Raw genomic sequence first — 18,503 nt, forward strand, 5'->3', positions numbered from 1 at the left:
TAAGGAGATACCCAGTTGCTTGCCCTATTCACTCAGCTCCCGGATGCCGTTTCCCTCGCTGCGCTGTTATCAACTCGTACTTTCAGCAACTTGCCACGCAAAAAATTTAAAACCTAAATGTGCAAGGGCAAGTCTAGCTAATGGCCGACGCTGATAGATGCCCTGCTACAGCAAATTATGGCCCATTATTTGAAATTAAACTGGGATAGAAGCAGCTTCAAACTAGTAAAAGGTAATTTTAGGACAATATCAGGAAATTCTTCTTCAGACAAAGAGTGATCAATATGTGGAACAACTTCTAGATACAGTAGTGGAGACAAAAACCTTGGTATCATCTAACAAACAATTGGATGGTGGGGTGGGGGGGGGGTGGCAGCATTGGGATATTTCTGGATAGATGCATTAAGATGGGCTGAATGGTCTTCCTCCTCTAACTATCTTGTGATCTTGCATTTGTGTCTGCCTCTCACTCTGTCTGAACCTATCTTATACCCTTACACTAAAATATTGAATGTGATATGCTGTAGAACAGATGTTACAGAAATGGCATTGAGTGTGCATTAATGGCTATAACTTTTAGCCATGGTGTGGAGATGCCGGTGTTGGACTGGGGACGACAAATGTAAGAAATCACACAACACCAGGTTATAGTCCAACAGCTTTATTTGAAATCACAAGCTTTTGGAGCGCTGCTCCTTCGTCAGGTGAAGTGGAGAGATGCATAAAAACACAGCTTATATAGTCAGAGAATAATGTCAGATGTTTACAGGTAATCTTTCTAACTGCCATTTATCACACCTCGGCAGAGAGATAATCACAGCAATCAACGGTGTAAATGGTGTCCAAACAGGTCAGTCAGGAAAACATTACATCAAAGAGCAATGAGGTGGCATCACAAGGGGTCAAATGCTGCAGATGCTGGGGTCTGTATGAAAAACAAAAAAACAGACAAAAAACATTTTTTTTGCTGGAAATCACAGCAGGTCCGGCCGCATCTGTGTGGAGAGAACAAGCCAACGACGACTCGAGTCTGGATGACCCTACGTCAGGTGGGGTTACATGTAGCGTGACATGAACCCAAGATCCCGGTTCAGGCCGTCCTCATGGGTGCGGAACTTGGCTATCAGTTTCTGCTCGATGATTTTGCGTTGTCGTGTGTCTCGAAGGCCGCCTTGGAGAATGCTTACCCGAAGATCGGAGGCTGAATGTCCTTGACTGCTGAAGTGTTCCCCGACTGGGAGGGAACACTCCTGCCTGGCGATTGTTGCGCGGTGTCCGTTCATCCGTTGTCGCAGTGTCTGCATGGTCTCGTCGATGTACCATCCTTTCCTGCAACGTATGAGGTAGACAACGTTGGCCAAGTCACATGAGTATGTACCATGTACCTGGTGGGTGGTGTCCTCATGTGTGATGATGGTATCTGTGTTGATGATCTGGCATGTCTTGCAGAGGTTGCTGTGGCAGGGTTGTGTGGTGTCGTGGTCGCTGTTCTCCTGAAAGCTGGGTAATTTGCTGCGAACGATGGTCTGTTTGAGGTTAGGCGGCTGTTTAAAGGCAAGTAGTGGAGGCGTGGGGATGGCCTTAACGAGGTGTTCGTCATCATCGATGACACGTTGAAGGCTGCGAAGAACATGGCGTAGTTTCTCCGCTCCGGGGAAGTACTGGACGACGAAGGGTACTCTGTTGGTTGTGTCCCGTGTTTGTCTTCTGAGGAGGTCTATGCGATTTTTCGCTGTGGCCCGTCGGAACTGTCGACCGACGAGTCGAGCGTCATATCCCGTTCTTACAAGGGCGTCTTTCAGCGTCTGTAGGTGTCCATCGCATTCCTCCTCGTTTGAGCAGATCCTGTGTATTCGCAGGGCTTGTCCATAGGGGATGGCTTCTTTAACGTGGTTAGGGTGGAAGCTGGAGAAGTGGAGCATCGTGAGGTTGTCCGTGGCTTGCGGTAGAGTGAAGTGCTGAGGTGTCCGTCTTTGATGGAGATTCGTGTGTCCAAGAATGAAACCGATTCTGAGGAGTAGTCCATGGTGAGTTTGATGGTGGGATGGAACTTGTTGATGTTATCGTGTAGTCTTTTCAGTGATTCTTCGCCGTGGGTCCATAGGAAGAAGATGTCGTCGATGTATCTGGTGTATAGCGTTGGTTGGCGGTCCTGTGCAGCGAAGAAGTCTTGCTCGAACTTGTGCATGAAGATGTTGGCGTATTGGAGTGCGAATTTGGTCCCCATGGCTGTTCCGTGTGTTTGGGTAAAGAACTGGTTGTCGAAGGTGAAGACATTGTGGTCAAGGATGAAGCGGATGAGTTGTAGGATGGCGTCTGGAGATTGGCTGTTGTTGGTGTTGAGTACTGAGGCTGTCGCATCAACATCAACAAGTTCCATCCCACCATCAAACTCACCATGGACTACTCCTCAGAATCGGTTTCATTCTTGGACACACGAATCTCCATCAAAGACGGACACCTCAGCACTTCACTCTACCGCAAGCCACGGACAACCTCACGATGCTCCACTTCTCCAGCTTCCACCCTAACCACGTTAAAGAAGCCATCCCCTATGGACAAGCCCTGCGAATACACAGGATCTGCTCAGACGAGGAGGAACGCGATGGACACCTACAGACGCTGAAAGACGCCCTTGTAAGAACGGGATATGACGCTCGACTCGTCAATCGACAGTTCCGACGGGCCACAGCGAAAAATCGCATAGACCTCCTCAGAAGACAAACACGGGACACAACCAACAGAGTACCCTTCGTCATCCAGTACTTCCCCGGAGCGGAGAAACTACGCCATGTTCTTCGCAGCCTTCAACATGTCATCGATGACGACGAACACCTCGCTAAGGCCATCCCCACGCCTCCACTACTCACCTTCAAACAGCCGCCTAACCTCAAACAGACCATCGTTCGCAGCAAATTACCCAGCTTTCAGGAGAACAGCGACCACGACACCACACAACCCTGCCACAGCAACCTCTGCAAGACATGCCAGATCATCAACACAGATACCATCATCACACGTGAGGACACCACCCACCAGGTACATGGTACATACTCATGTGACTCGGCCAACGTTGTCTACCTCATACGTTGCAGGAAAGGATGCCCCGGAGCATGATACATCGGCGAGACCATGCAGACACTGCGACAACGGATGAACGGACACCACGCAACAATCACCAGGCAGGAGTGTTCCCTCCCAGTCGGGGAACACTTCAGCAGTCAAGGACATTCAGCCTCCGATCTTCGGGTAAGCATTCTCCAAGGTGGCCTTCGAGACACATGACAACGCAAAATCATCGAGCAGAAACTGATAGCCAAGTTCCGCACCCATGAGGACGGCCTGAACCGGGATCTTGGGTTCATGTCACGCTACATGTAACCCCACCTGACGTAGGGTCATCCAGACTCGAGTCGTCGTTGGCTTGTTCTCTCCACACAGATGCGGCCGGACCTGCTGTGATTTTCAGCTAAAAAAATGTTTTTTATCTTTTTTTGTTTTTCATACAGACCCCAGCATCTGCAACATTTGACCCCTTGTGACGCCACCTCATTGCTCTTTGATGTAATGTTTTCCTGACTGACCTGTTTGGACACCATTTACACCTTTGATTGCTGTGATTATCTCTCTGCCGAGGTGTGATAAATGGCAGTTAGAAAGATTACCTGTAAACATCTGACATTATTCTCTGACTATATAAGCTGTGTTTTTATGCATCTCTCCACTTCACCTGACGAAGGAGCAGCGCTCCGAAAGCTTGTGATTTCAAATAAAGCTGTTGGACTATAACCTGGTGTTGTGTGATTTCTTACATTTATAAGTTTTAGGACACACTTAGCATTTAAGCTGTTGCGTCCGTGTAATAATAAGAAAAGAACTGCAGAGAACGGTACAACAGGTGTTTACACAACGTGGTTCAAACTGCAACTGAACCAACAGATTACTACTCAGCGTTATATACAGGTGTGGTCACTACCGGTACTACAGTAAACATGAGCTGTAAAAAGTAGTTCTCCCCCTTAAAGGTACATACATTACAATTCCTCCCCTTTTAGATTAACAGTACCATAACACTCATTTAACAATTAAATATCAAACTAATCACAATTAACACTTTTAACATGCAACATTAGCTGAAAATAGTCTATTTATAAATTCAGTCTTTGGGGAGGCTTCCTGATCCTTTCTGGATAGCGCCTTTCACGAGTGTCTTGCTCTTGGTGCGGAGGCGATTCTGGGCCCCTGTCGTCGGTTGGTTCATCAGCTTCCGATGCTACTGTTTCTGGGGTAGATGCTACCTGTACGTCGGGTTCATCACCAGGTACGTATGGGCGAGGCATGGGGTTGACTCATTCCTGTGACTCTAGGATCTGGTCAGCATGGCGTCTCACGATGCTCTCCCCAACGTCCACTGTGTACTTTAGTGGCCCCTGCCGTGTGCATATCGTTCCTGGTTGCCATTTCTCTGTTCGGTAGTCGCGGGCCAAGACTGGTTGCCCTACATTGAAGCTCCTTGTCGGCTTCTCATTGATGTGCTGGAATTGCTTACTCTCAACACCTCTTCGTACATTTGGTCTGAGCAAATCCAGACAAGATCTCAACCTTCGGTTAAAGAACATCATGGCCGGGGCCTGGTTGGTGACTGCATGTGTCGCATTTCTTTAGGCTAACAGGAAATTGTCCACCTTATGCTGCAGTGGAATGTCGTCATCGCACATGGCCTTTACTGCTTTTTTAAAGGTTTGTACGAACCTCTCAGCCAATCCATTTGTGGCTGGATGATACAGGGCGGATGTGTAATGCCTTACCCCATTCCTTTTCATAAATCTTCGAAACTCTTCGGACACAAACTGTGGTCCATTACCAGAGCAAATCTGCTCTGGCAAGCCGTTCCGTAGGACTGCAATAGTTTTCTCCGTGGTGGTGGAGGACATTTTGATCACCTCAGGCCATTTCGAGTGCGCATCCACGGCTATTAAGAACATTGAGTCCATGAATGGACCAGCAAAATCAATATGCACCCGTTGCCATGGAGATGAGGGCCACTCCCATGGGTGTAGAGGGGCATGTGGTGGTGCATTTTGGACCTTCTGGCATCCTGAGCAGCTCTTTGTCAGGTCCTCGATTTGCTGATCAATCCCCAGCCACCACGCATAAGCCCTAGCAAGGCTTTTCATTTTCACCCCTCCCAGATGACCTTCGTGAAGCTCATTGAGCACTCTCTCCCTTAACTTGGGTGGAATTACCACTTGTGATCCACACATCAAGGTCCCCTGGCATACTGACAGCTGTTCTCTTCTGGATGAGAATGCTGGCAACAGTGAGTCGCCATGTGCTGGCCATCCCTTCACCGTCAAATCATATACCCGAGACAGTGTCGGGTCATTTCGGGTCTCCTTCTCTATACCAGCGTTAGTTACTGGCAAGCATTCAATTATAGTCGAATGAAATATTTTGACAGGATCCACTGCTGGTGCTTCCTCCGCAGTAGGCAGTGGCAGGCGTGATAGCCCATCAGCGTTTCCATGCTGTTTCGTGCCCCTATACTCGATTTCATATTGGTGTGCCCCTAGAAAAAGGGACCATCTTTGTAGCCGTTGCGCAGTCATCACCGGAACGCCCTTCTTTGGATTAAAGATGGAGACAAGTGGTTGGTGGTCAGTCAGCAAGGTGAACTTCTGCCCGTGCAGATAGTGATTGAACTTTTTCACTCCCCACACTAGGCTGAGGGCCTCCCTGTCAATCTGGGCGTAGTTACGCTCGGCTGAGGTTAGTGACCGAGACGCAAAGGCTACTGGCCTCTCCGAGCCGTCCGGGAATTTGTGCGACGGCACCGCTCCAATGCTATAGGGTGATGCATCACACGCCAACTGAATTGGTAGTGCTGGGTTGAAATGAGCCAACACCTCTTTTGATATGATCAATGCTTTGCTCTTCTGGAAAGCTCATTTACATTTGTCACTCCACTTCCATGGTACCCCCGTTTGCAGTAGGGTGTTCAGTGGGTGTAGTACGGTAGACAAATTCGGCAAGAACTTATCGTAGTAGTTCACCAGCCCGAGGAACGACCTCAGTTGTGACACATTTTCCGGTGCTGGAGCCTTGACTACTGCCTCAATCTTTTCAGGGGACTTATGTAACCCCTCTTTATCAATAACGTGGCCACAATACGAGATCTGTTTCTGGATAAACTCACATTTGTGGTGATTAGCTCGGAGCCCATATTCCTTCAATCTAGTGAGCACCTGCTCCAGGTTGGCGAGGTGATCACTGTCATTTTCGCCCGTGACCAGGATGTCGTCCAAATAACACTGGGTCCCTGGAATCCCTTGCAGGACTTGTTCCATTGCCCTTTGCCAAGTAGCCGGAGCTGATGCTACCCCGAACACCAGCCGGTTGTATTGGTAGAGACCTTTATGAGTGTTGATCGTGAGGTACTGTTTCGAGGCTTCTTCTACCTCCATTTGCAGGTACGCCTGGGCCAGATCAATCTTAGTGAAGCGTTTCCCTCCAGATAGCGAGGCAAAAATATCTTCAATCTGCGGAAGCGGATATTGTACAGTGTGAAGGACTGGGTTCACTGTCACCTTAAAGTCCCCACAGATGCAAACCTTCTTTGGTTCCCCAGGCGTATTACTCAACGACCTCTTCATTACAGGAACGATGGGTGTAGCCCACTCGCTCCAGTCCACTTTGGACAGTACTCCTGAACGTTCCAAACCTTCCAGCTCTGCTTCGACGGCCGGGCGGATCGCATAAGGTACCGGTCTGGCCTTAAAAAACTTTGGGCTTGCATTTTCCTCTATTTTGATCGTCGCTGTTACGCCTTTTAGTGTTCCGAGGCCCTGCTGGAACACTTCTTGTGCGTCAGTTAGCATTTTTGACAGTCGTCCAGGTGTGACGTCGTCATCCTTTTTGGCGTCTACAGTCAGTGCTTGTATGGAATGCCAATCTAGCTGTATCTTCCGGATCCATTCATGTCCTAGTAGTGGTGGTCCTCCATCTGGCAATACATATTGGTCCATTTTTGGTGTTTCCTTGCCGTTATATATAACGTTCACCCTTATTTTTCTTTTGGGGTAGACTTTTTGCCCCGTGTGCGTCTTCAAGACAATCTTTGTATCTCTCAAGGGTATATGTGAGAATAGCCGCTTGTAGTCCCTTCGGTTTATGACTGTTAGGGCTGATCCTGTGTCCAATTCCATTTTCACTTGGACTCCTGATATCTTGCGAGTGACCCAGATAGTTTGGTGATCCTCCGTTTTGATCACATTATGTAGTTTCAGACAACCCAGCTCCTTGCTTCCGGCGTCTGTATCACTTCTGTTCGTCTGAACTACTGTCCGTCACCTTATGTACCTTCTTGTACTTCTCCTGTGGAGATTTCTTGCTGCTGGTTTTCTTTCCCGACCTGCAGACTCTTGCTATGTGTCCTACTTTTCCACACTTTCTGCACACTTTGTCCTTGAACCAGCAATCATTATGGTCGCGTGTTGTTCTGCCGCAGCGATAGCACTTCACTGTTCCGTATGACATTTCATTTGTGCCATATTCTTGCGGTCTCCGTTGTATCTCTGCAGCACCCCGTGCTGCTGCTTCGTGTGATACTGCAATGCTGAAAGCCTTGTCCAGCGTAAGATCCTTTTCTGATAGAAGCCGTTTCTGGGTTCCTTCACTTTGAAGCCCACACACAAACTTGTCCCTTAAAGTATCTGCTAGTGCCGTTCCAAAGTGACAGTGTTTCGATAGCTTGCGCAGTTCTGTTAAATACTCAGCATTACTTTCATCTTTATGCTGGTTCCTTTTGTGAAACTTAAACCTTTCTGCTATCAGCAGCGGTGTGGGGTTTAAGTGGTCCTGTAGGATTGACACTATGTTTTCAAAATCCTTTTCTACTCCTCATCAAAACTGAGATGAGGAGGAACTACTTCACTCAGAGGGTGGTAGGTCCATGGAATATGCTGCCCCAAAAAGCTGTCGAAGCTACATCATTACATAAATTTAAAACAGAAATAGACAGTTTCCTAGAAGAAAAGGGAATTAAGGGTTACGGGGAGCGGGCAGGAATTTGGACATGAGTTTAGGTGCGGATCGGTCATGGCCCTGTGGGTAGCGGAGCGGGCCCAGGGGCCGTGTAGCCTGATCCTGCTCCTGTTTCGTGTGTCTAATTCTGTTAGATTCAGGAGATAGTCCTGTCATAGTGGATTGGCGGTTAGGATCAGATCAGCCATGATCTTATTGAATGGCGGAGCAGGCTCGAGGGGCCAATTGGCCTACTCCTGCTCCTATTTCTTATGTTCTTATGTTCTTATGTACTGGCTTCTCTGGGGTTACTAGGTTTCGTAGTAAGCCATACGTTTTTGCACCCATTGAATTCAACAATACCAGCGCTTTCTTGTCATCTGGCACTTCATTCGCCTTGCAGTATACTTCTATGCGTTCGACATATGTCGTCCAATCTTCGACTTCATTGTCGAACGCTGTGATACTGCCACTCTTCGGCATTTTTGGGTGTGGTTAGACTGGCTTAAAATGGCCTCTCCCGCGCTTTCTTCCCCGCTGCGGCTTAAAATGGCGTCTCCCGCGCTGCTGCCAACGCCGCTCTCGGCGGTCCTCGTGGCAAATGGCAGCGCCTCACGTTTTCCTGCGCGCCTCTCTCCCCCGTTGATGCTGCTCGGCCCTTGACCACCGGCTGCGCTCTGCTCTCTCTTGCCTCTCTCCCCCGTTGACGCCGCTCGGTACTGAACACCGGCTGCGCCCTGTGCGCTCTGCCCTCTCTCTCTCCCCCGTCGACACTGCTCGGCCTTTTTCTGTGCCGCTCGGTCAGGCTCTAGCCCATCGCTGTCCGGGAAGGGTCTGCGCAGTACCTGTTGCCAGCCCGTTTTGCTGGACCACCGTGACTGGAAAGCCAAGCCTGGCTCTCGACAGCCTCCCCTGCGATGCTCAAATCTCCACTGGATGACTGGGCGGTTGCCTGTGGTCGACGCCCGTGCTTCTGGACTCGACCTTCTTCCACTGTTCTCCAGGAGCGAATCCCTGGGAGGTGATGCAGAGTTGCAGGTAGGTTCGAACTTGCTCGTCACCACTGTTACGTCCGTGTAATAATAAGAAAAGGACTGCAGAGAACGGTACAACAGGTGCTTACTCAACGTGGTTCAAAGTGCAACTGAAACAACAGATTACTACTCAGCATTATATACAGGTGTGGTCACTGCCGGTACTACAGTATACATGAGCTGTAGAAAGTAGTTCCCCCCCTTAAAGGTACATACATTACAATTGCTACAGAAATTATATCAGTTCACCATTACAGCCTTCAATTACAGTCTGTATTTGCGTAACGGGAAATTTCCTGACTACTGTCTCTTGCTTCCACTGCTTTCAGCTGGGAGCACATGGTAATTTGGCTACACACTGTTTTAATTGGTTTTATGTCCTGTGAGTGCTTGTGTATTTTTAAATTCAGGTCTTGCTCCATAGACAGCATCAATACTACTCTGCGACTCCGGAGGTACAGGTCCACATGCGTTACCATCCAGAAGCCCCTCATTGGATCGGCCATAGGGTAACCAACCCTCCAGGGTTGCCTTGAAATCTCCAGGAATTAAAGATTAATCTCCTGGACCCTGCTGCAAGCAACCCGGAGAAAAATCATCGGGGCATTGTTCTTATTTTCATTTCTTGTGATCGCTGGGTACTGAAGAGTCTGTTCGCTTGTCAATGTGCTTGGGAAGTAGGTGCGCTGTGAGGGTGGATGTGTCAGGTGACCAACGGCTGGAGTGTGGGGGCGCAGCAGTTAGAGGTGGGAAGTCATGTGATGAAATCTCCAGGAATACATCCAATCAGAGTTGGTAACCCTACTCTGCCAATGAGGAAAAGCATAAGGATACAGATATGCTTTATATACCACGTGAATCCGTTCACAAAGATGATGGGTCTAAAAATAGTGTGACTTGTACCACAGGTGGTAGGTATGCATTCATTTTATACCATGCTAGTTTTTCCCTTTTTGTGTTGACAGGCTGACTTCTAGTATTATACTACAGCTCCACACACCAGACCCATGGGATAAACTCCTATACAGTACAGGTAGACTATCCTTTATCCGAACTACCGAAAACCTCTAAAAACCAAAAGTTTTTTCGTTCAGCGTAAGTCGTGCGCACGACATGACCAGAGTGGCGCACGACTTACGCTGAGCAGGGCAGAGGGTCAGAGAGTTCCCTCCTGGGTAGGAGATTGCAGGCCGAGCCGGGCAGTGTGAAGGAGGTACCGGGAGAGTGAACCCAACAATACAGCGGCCCGTCCGATATTCTTTTCTCCCCCCGACCCAAACCCAACCGCGGCCCGTCCGATATTCTTTTCTCCCCCCGACCCGACCCGAACCGCGGCCCATCCGATATTCTTTTCTCCCCCCCCCGACCCGAACCGCGGCCCATCCGATATTCTTTTCTCCCCCACCCCCCCCCCCCCCCGACCCGAACCGCGGCCCGTCCAATATTCTTTTCCCCCCCGGCCGACCTCCGACCCCCCCCCGACCTGAACCGCGGCCCGTCCAATATTCTTTCCCCCGCCCGCCGACCCCCCAACCCCCGACCTCCGACCCCCCCCCCCCCCGGACCTGAACCGCGGCGCGTCCGATATTCTTTTCTCCGCCCCCACCCAACCCCCGACCTGATTTGCGGGCCAGCTTAGTAGGAGTCAGCCGATATCCGGCTTTCCAGAGAAGCAGGAAGGGGAATGAGACACGGAACAGTCGCAAGAGGTAGCCTGAACTTTTAAAATTTATATTAAATACAAATTTCCCAGTCTTCTAATAATACCTTCTGAAATCCGAAAAATTCCGCAATCCGAAACTCAGCTGGTCCCAAGGCTTTCGGATAAGGGATAGTGCACCTGTATGTGGATAAAAGAATATTAACACTCTTGTATTCACTCTCTTTCAATGTCTAGCTATTTTTAATTGAGTTTTATCTTTTTAAAAGTAACATATCTCCCTAAACCACCCTCCATTCTTTATATTTCTTAACTCATCTGGCAAGGTCCGAGGGATGCACTCTCCCAGCTCATGGTCAATACTGCTCAATAAGTGCTTTTTAAAGCTGCTTTCACATTGTTCTTGTGCTGCCCTCCTGCTGCTGGCTCCTGGTGTGTGGGTCTCGCACAGACAGCAACATCTCAACTTTAACTTGGCAGATTCACTTGGGCTGGCCACCAGCAAGACCTGATTTTTTTTTTAACGAAACAAGGGTTCGCAGGGCATAAAACCAATCAACTGGTGTGTCACAGTGGCCTGGGGTAATTCAACAGAGTTTTTATTGGGGGTTGTAGCTCTCCACAACACAGCAAGTGGCCTTGCAGTATTTGGGAACATAACTCAACACCGCACAACGGCTGCATGGAGTAGGACAGGGATTGCACCAGCGCACTGGGCCACCCAGCGTATGTGTCTGAATGAATGGAAGTGAGTGCATGTCTGTTAACAAAATGGAGACGTACACATTTATATATTTTGTTTGTTATATTAAGGCAGTCAAAGCTTAATAAGACCGACCCCAGTCTACCTGCTGTAGTTTGTGGGTCGGACAAGAGGAGGTTCTATCCCCAGACTATGTCCAGAAACATGTCCAAGACTTTGAAGTAATGGCAACGTTAACTCGGACAAATACCTTAATCTACAGAATGTGACATTTATGTATAGATGAAATTTTCAGACACCATCTTATACTTGACCATTGGGATTTTGAAATCAAAATTCGGCTTTTTACATTCCGTTGTTCGATAAACATCCAAGTGGTTGGCTTAAAAAGTTGTCTTACGTGATTACCCAATTTAAGTGATTTCACTTAAGTGAAATTTCAAATATTGTAAATTGGCTGTATTCCTATTTCCATGCCCATTTGTTTGTAGGCTCACAATCATTGCGTTGGGTTACCAATAGGCAATTTTGAAATAAGCAAATTCATCAAGTTGCAAATGAGTACAAGTTGTACAGGCTAACCATTGTTTTGCACAGAACATGTCTGACTCTATTTTAGTTGACCTACCCAAACCTGTTGCAAAGAACAGAATGCCAGCATAAAGTTGAAACCTAATTTTAACAAAACACTGCATAACTGAGTAAGGAGGATTTTATAGTAGGAACATTGTTTAATAGTGCATGGTTAGTCAGAGGATCTCCTCCATCTGCAACTTAATTTTTAATTTTTTTTTTATTCGTTCATGCGATGTGGGTGTCGCTGGCAAGGCCAGCATTTATTGCCCATTCTTATTTGTCGTGTGGTGAAGGTACTCCCACAGTGCTGTTAGGGAGTGAGTTCCAGGATTTTGACCCAGCGACGATGAATAAACGACGATATACTTCCAAGTCAGGATGGTGTGTGACTTGGAGAGGAACTTGGAGTTGATGGTGTTCCCATGCGGTTGTTGCCCTGGTCCTTCTAGGTGGAAGAGGTCGCGGATTTGGAAGGTGCTGCTGAAGAAGCCTTGGCGAGTTACTGCAGTGCATCTTGTAGATGGTACACACTGCAGCCACAGTACGATGATAGTGGAGGGAGTGAATGTTTAAGGTGGTGGATGGGGTGTCAGTCAAGCGGGCTGTTTTGTCTTGGATGGTGTCGAGCTTCTTGAGTGGTGTTGGAGCTGCACTCATCCAGGCAAGTAGAGAATATTCCATCACACTCCTGACTTGTGCCTTGTAGATGGTGGAAAGGCTTTGGGGAGTCAGCAGGTGAGACACTCACCGCAGAATACCCAGCCTCTGACCTGCTCATGTTGCCACAGTATTTATGTAGCTGGTCCAGTTAAGTTTCTGGTCAATGGTGACCCCCAGGATATTGATGGTGGGGAATCCGGCGATGGTAGTGCCATTGAATGTGAAGGGGCAGTGGTTAGACGCTTGCTTGTTGGAGATAGTCATTGCCTGGCACATGTGGCGTGAATGTTACCTGCCACTTATCAGCCCAAGCCTGAATGTCGTCCAGGTCTTGCTGCATGCGGGCATGGACTGCGTCATTATCTGAAGAGTTGTGAATGGTGCTGAACACTGTGCAGTCATCAGCGAACATCACCACTTCTGACCTTATGATGGAGGGAAAGTCATTGATGAAGCAGCTGAAGATGGTTGGACCTAGGACACTGCCCTGAGGAACTCTTGCAGTGATATCCTGGGGCTGTGATGATTGACCTCAAACCACCACAACCATCTTCCTTTGTGCTAGGTATGACTCTAGCCGGTGGAGAGTTCCTTCCCCCCCCGATTTCCCCCCCCCCCCCCCCGATTCCCATTGACTTCAGTTTTACTAGGGCTGCTGATGGCCCACAGCACCTCATGGATGCCCAGTTTTGAGCTACGAGATCTGTTCTGAATTTATCCTATTTAGCACGGTGGTAGTGCCACACAACACAATGGAGGGTGCCCTCAGTGTGAAGATGGGAGTTCGCCTCCACAATGACTGTGTGGTGGTCACTACTTCCAATGCTGTCATGGACAGATGCATCTGTGACAGGTAGATTGGTGAGGACGAGGTCAAGTAGGTTTTCCCTCGTGTTGGTTCTCTTACCACCTGTTGCAGGCCCAGACTGGCAGCTATGTCCTTCAGGACTCGGCCAGCTCAGTCAGTAGTGGTGCTACCAAGCCACTCTTGGATTGAAGTCCCCCACTCAGAGTACGTTCTGTGCCCTTGCTACTCTCAGTGCTTCTTCCAAGTGGTGTTCAGCATGGAGGAGTACTGATTCATCAGCTGAGGGAGGGCAGTAGGTGGTAATCAGCAGGAGGTTTCCTTGCTCATGCTTGACCTGAAGCCATTAGGCTTCATGGGGTCCAGAGTCAATGTTGAGGACTCCCAGTGCCATTCCTTCCCGACTTTATATCACTGTGCCACCACCCCTGGTGGTGATGGAGGAGTTTAGAACATTGACTGAAAGGTATGATTCTGTGAGTATGACGATGTCAGGCTGTTGGTTGACTAGTCTGTGGGACAGCTCCCCCAATTTTGGCACAAGTCCCCAGATGTTGGTGAGGAGGACTTTGCAGGGTCGACTGGGCTGGGTGTGCCGTTGTCATGTCTGTAGCCAGTGCTGAGGTTGATGCCAGGTGGCCCATCCAGTTTTATTCTTATTGTTTTTTGTTGCTGTTTGTTACAACTGAGTGGGCAGTTAAGAGTCACCATATTGCTGTGGGTCTGGAGTCATATGGGCCAGACCAGGTAAGGACAGCAGATTTCCTTCCCTAAACGACATTAGTGAACCAGATGGATTTTTACGACAATCCAATAGTTTCCTGGTCACCATTACTGATGCTAGCTTTTTATTCCAGATTTATTTATTTCACTGAATTTAAATTCCCCAGCTGCCGTGGTGGGATTTGAACTCGTGTCTCTGGATCATTAGTCCAGGCCTCTGGATTACTGGCCCAGTAACATAACCACCATGCTATCGTTCCCATTAAATGTATTAATCTCCCATTAGAACAATCTTTAGCCCGGGTTCCAACAAAATATTTTACTATAATCGGAAGAGGATTTCAGTGCTTAAATGGTAAACCCTGATAAAAGAGTCGGCTTTGTTGGCCTGTCCCATGCTTTGGTCCTGTGTATGTACATGTGGCATCTGACGAGGGCAGAGTTCTTTATCAATGGCTTTTCTCCACTAAAGATGCTTTCATTGTTCTCTCCCCCCCACCCCCCTGCTGCTGTTGTGGCTCCATGATCTGCCTTCCCACATCTCTTGAGCATGCCTCTGTCTCCATTTCCCTCTTGGTCTATGTATTGGTCCCTGCTGCTTTCTTTCCTCATTAGGCCACTTCCCTTTCCTACTTGTCCCCTGCCTTCTCTATCAATTAATGAAAACAAATGGAAATGACCTTTGGGAGCAGAAATAGAAGGCATTCTTCCATTGTGCATTTATGGGAGATTTTGACTAACGCTTGTGGAAATTATCTTTTTATTTACCTTGCCACTAATCTGTACTGCTACCATAAAATAGCAAATTTTGGGTAAGAAAGATTTTATAGTGGGACCATTGTATGATACTGTAATACATTGTTGTTCAGAGAATCGCCCTAATTTGCAACTTTTTTTTAATTGATAATTTGTCAACTTAAATTTCCTTTCTAGGCAATGGGGCTGCCTCGCCCAGTCATGGCAGGAACAGGAATCCCTACCTGTGTGATGGTGCCCTTTTGATCCTTCTTTCCACGTGAAGCAGCCTAGAAAGGAGACATTGTGCTGCTTTAGTTGTCCCGTTTTGCAGCACATTAAGAGTAATGGAAGGTGACGGTGACATTGTACATTGTGGATCTGCGTTCGTGAAAATTGAAAGGCCTCAACTCGTGGAGAAGAGCAATACCACATCAGAAGTGTGGAGATACTTTGGCTTCCAACCTGGTAGTGATGGTAGACCAGAAAACATTGAAACCCCAGTCTGCAAAATCTGTTTCCGTGTCATTCCAGCAAAGGCCTCGAACACAAGTAACCTTTATGCACATCTGAAATCGCAGCACCCTCATATTTACATAGAGGTCAAAGGCAAACCCAACCAGGCACCAACCACCACAGCTTCATCTGGGGAGCCAAGCAAGGAGCAGACAACCATTATGCGGGAGATCTTTCAGCGAAAAGATAAATTTGATCCAAAACCCAGGGAGCACAGGGAGCTGACCAAGGCAGTGACGTACTACATCACCAAGGATAGAGTGCCTCTGAATACCATTTCCAAGCCTGGCTTTCAGCACCTTTTGAGCAAGTTCAACCCGAGGTATGAGCTGCCAAGCAAGAACTACTTTTCCAGAGTAGCTATTCCATCGCTTTATGCAGATGTTCGCAAAGTTGTTGAGAAAGAATTAAAGAGTGGGGATTGCTTTGCTGCAACTGTCGAAACATGGACATGCAGGAGCAATGAAATGTTCCTGACATGCGGGGTTCAGTATGTGGACAGTGACTGGATCCTCAAAAACCACTGTCTGCAGACCCAGTACCTACCAGATGAACACACCAGTCAGAGTCTAAAGTGCGCCCTTGAAGATGTGCTAGAGGAGTGGGGGCTAGACCCTACCAACCTTGTAGCCATCACTACTGACAATGGATCTGCCGTTAAACTTGCCTGTGAGTTGTTGGGCTGGAAAAGAATTAGCTGCTTCAGCCAGAATTTACAATGTTCTCTCCAAAAGGGTCTTGAGGACTCTCGCATTGAACGGATTATTCAGCTGTCCCGTCAAATATTTTCTCAATTTTCACGCAGTTGGAGAAGGAAACGGGACTTTTCTGTAGCTCAGGGCCAGAAAGGCCTTCCAAGGAATTCACTGAAAGCAGATGTTAACAACCACTGGGGGACCACTTTGGACATGCTCGAAAGGTTTCTTGAGCAGCAGGATGCTGTCAGAGCTGTATTAGCTCATGACCGTAAGATATGTCGTCTTATTCCAACATGGCAGGACATTGATGTTCTTGAGTCCATTATAAGTGTTTTACGCCCATTCCGTGAAATGACAGAAGCCCTGTCTTCTGAGAAATTCATTTCCATTTCAGCGATAAATCCTCTTATAAAACATATATGCAATGATCTTGTGAGAGAGGAACAAGAGGAGTTAACTCTTGGTTTTCTAATGAGAATGAGAATCAAGCGAGACCTTGAAATGCGATATGGAGACCCAGAATTGGTTCATTTTCTGGAAAAAGTTACATTCATTGACCCCCGGTTTGGTCCCACTTGCGTAGACAATCTAGAAAATGTTCTGCAGCAAATTAAAGGGGAGGTACTTGCTGGAAAAGTAGCCGAAGAATCCTCATTGTTTCAAATTGGCTTTGATGGTTCAACTGTTTCTCCATCGAGTTCTTGCAGCTGGTATGATCGAGATAGCCCAGGGCCAAGTCAGCCAAAGAAAGCCAAATATGGAGGAGGACTTGCAAAGGTCTTTGGGAAGCAGAGTGGAGATGGCGGTGCAGACAAAATGGTGACTACTTCAGTTTCACTACAAGAACAGCTTGACCGAGAACTGGATTTTTATTTCAAGGAACCTAAACTCTCCCTGGAGAGCTGCCCACTTCAGTGGTGGAAAGCCACCCAGAATTGCCTGCCTTTGTTGGCAAAGCTAGCCAAAAAATATCTTTGCATTTCTGCAACAAATGTGGCATCAGAAAGAGCATTCAACAATAGTAGTTACGCACTTACTGAGTATCGAAGCAGCGTGAAGCCAAAACATATGGACCAGCTGGTGTTCTTAGCTGAAAATCTTCCATGAGGATGAGGCTCTTGAGAAGATCTGTTTTTAAAAATACAAAGCAGGAGGATTGTGCCAACTGATTTTGGTAATCAAATGCTCTTAGCAAGCAGAAGTTGTTTGCCCCTCTTGTCTTCCCACCCCTCCCTCCACCCCAGGTTCAATGTCTTGTGCTTCTGCATTATGCTTCATCCAGAATACTGGCTAAGAACTGACAAAACTCGCCCAGCTGAGGCAGTCGGGTGTGAGTGACAAGCACCTCTGAGATGTAGACTCAGCCTTCCGGTTTGGACTTGCACACTGACCAGCTTGAGCCATTAGGCTGGCTCCATGCCTTGGCATCTACATTTTTATTCAGTTGGCCAACTAATACATAATTCGCACAGTTTTGATTTTTTTTTAAAGTTGGCTTTTTTACAATCTCCTATGTATATCTTTCTACCAGTGTCTTGCATGCTTGCATATCTGAAGCATGCCTAAGTGGAAATTCCATCTGTATTTGCAGTAATGAACCTGTGAAGCACTTCCAGTTAATTGATTCAGCTTACGGGGCAGTGTACACTGATAGTCCACCAGTGCTAATATACCAAGAGTGGAGAATGTGTTATACGGGGGAGTGGGTACTGATTCAGTATTCCTACTATTCACGTAGTTAAGTCCTTTGAATATTTTAAAAGCATCTGTTTGATAATGTAATGCAGTACTGTGTTCCTGCCATTAGAGGCTCTTTCTGAGCTATATGAATAGGACTCCTACTGTAGATGGAAGATGGGTACTGGAGCTTTTAAATTTACTCAGCTGTCCCACAATATTTTATGCAGGTCATTTATATATTATTAAAAATCTTCTGTATAACACACATTTCTTGTCCATAAAAAGTATTATGGGCAGTAACATTTATGTCAATATTTATATCAAATGTAAAAATTTATAATGGGATTCTTTATGTAAACATGTTATAATGGGGAAAAAAGTATGTAAACATTTCAGCATCATGGTTTGTTGATGAATTACTAAAATTAAAAAAAATCGCCTGCAATTTTTATCAGTAATTGACATTTCTAATGTCCAAACTCTTTTAAAACAAAATTTTAAATGTTTACATTTTTTTCATAACACTTTAATTTAATCAATTGAATTGTTTCTTGTGTCTTTTAATGTATTAAAACTTTTACTTGAAAGCCTGATCCCCCTCCTAAATGCCAAGGCTTGGACTTGGTAGTTTTACCCAAAGCAGTGATTGTGTTAGCTGAAGACAGATCCTGCAAATAGAGCACGGGCAGTG

The 18,503-nt window shown here is 47.1% G+C and overlaps 2 protein-coding genes across 3 annotated transcripts in view; both read left to right on the plus strand.

Annotated features, from left to right (window-relative positions):
* LOC147110876 (E3 SUMO-protein ligase ZBED1) overlaps window positions 1–18,257 on the plus strand; it is a 110,435-nt gene extending 92,178 nt beyond the window's left edge. For both annotated transcript variants that reach the window (XM_086001242.1, XM_086001243.1), the window contains one exon: window positions 15,117–18,257. In XM_086001242.1, coding sequence (XP_085857368.1) covers window positions 15,266–17,239 — 1,974 coding nt within the window. In that variant the 5' untranslated portion in view covers window positions 15,117–15,265 and the 3' untranslated portion in view covers window positions 17,240–18,257. The remainder of the gene's footprint in view (window positions 1–15,116) is intronic.
* The window catches only part of LOC147110875 (testis-expressed protein 264-like), a 1,120,589-nt gene that overhangs the window by 212,594 nt on the left and 889,492 nt on the right, over window positions 1–18,503 (plus strand). The window lies entirely within an intron of this gene.

This window comes from Somniosus microcephalus, chromosome 11 (genome assembly GCF_052327205.1).
Source record: "Somniosus microcephalus isolate GS21.2 chromosome 11, FLI_Smic_1.0, whole genome shotgun sequence".
Taxonomy (NCBI): Eukaryota; Metazoa; Chordata; class Chondrichthyes; order Squaliformes; family Somniosidae; genus Somniosus; species Somniosus microcephalus.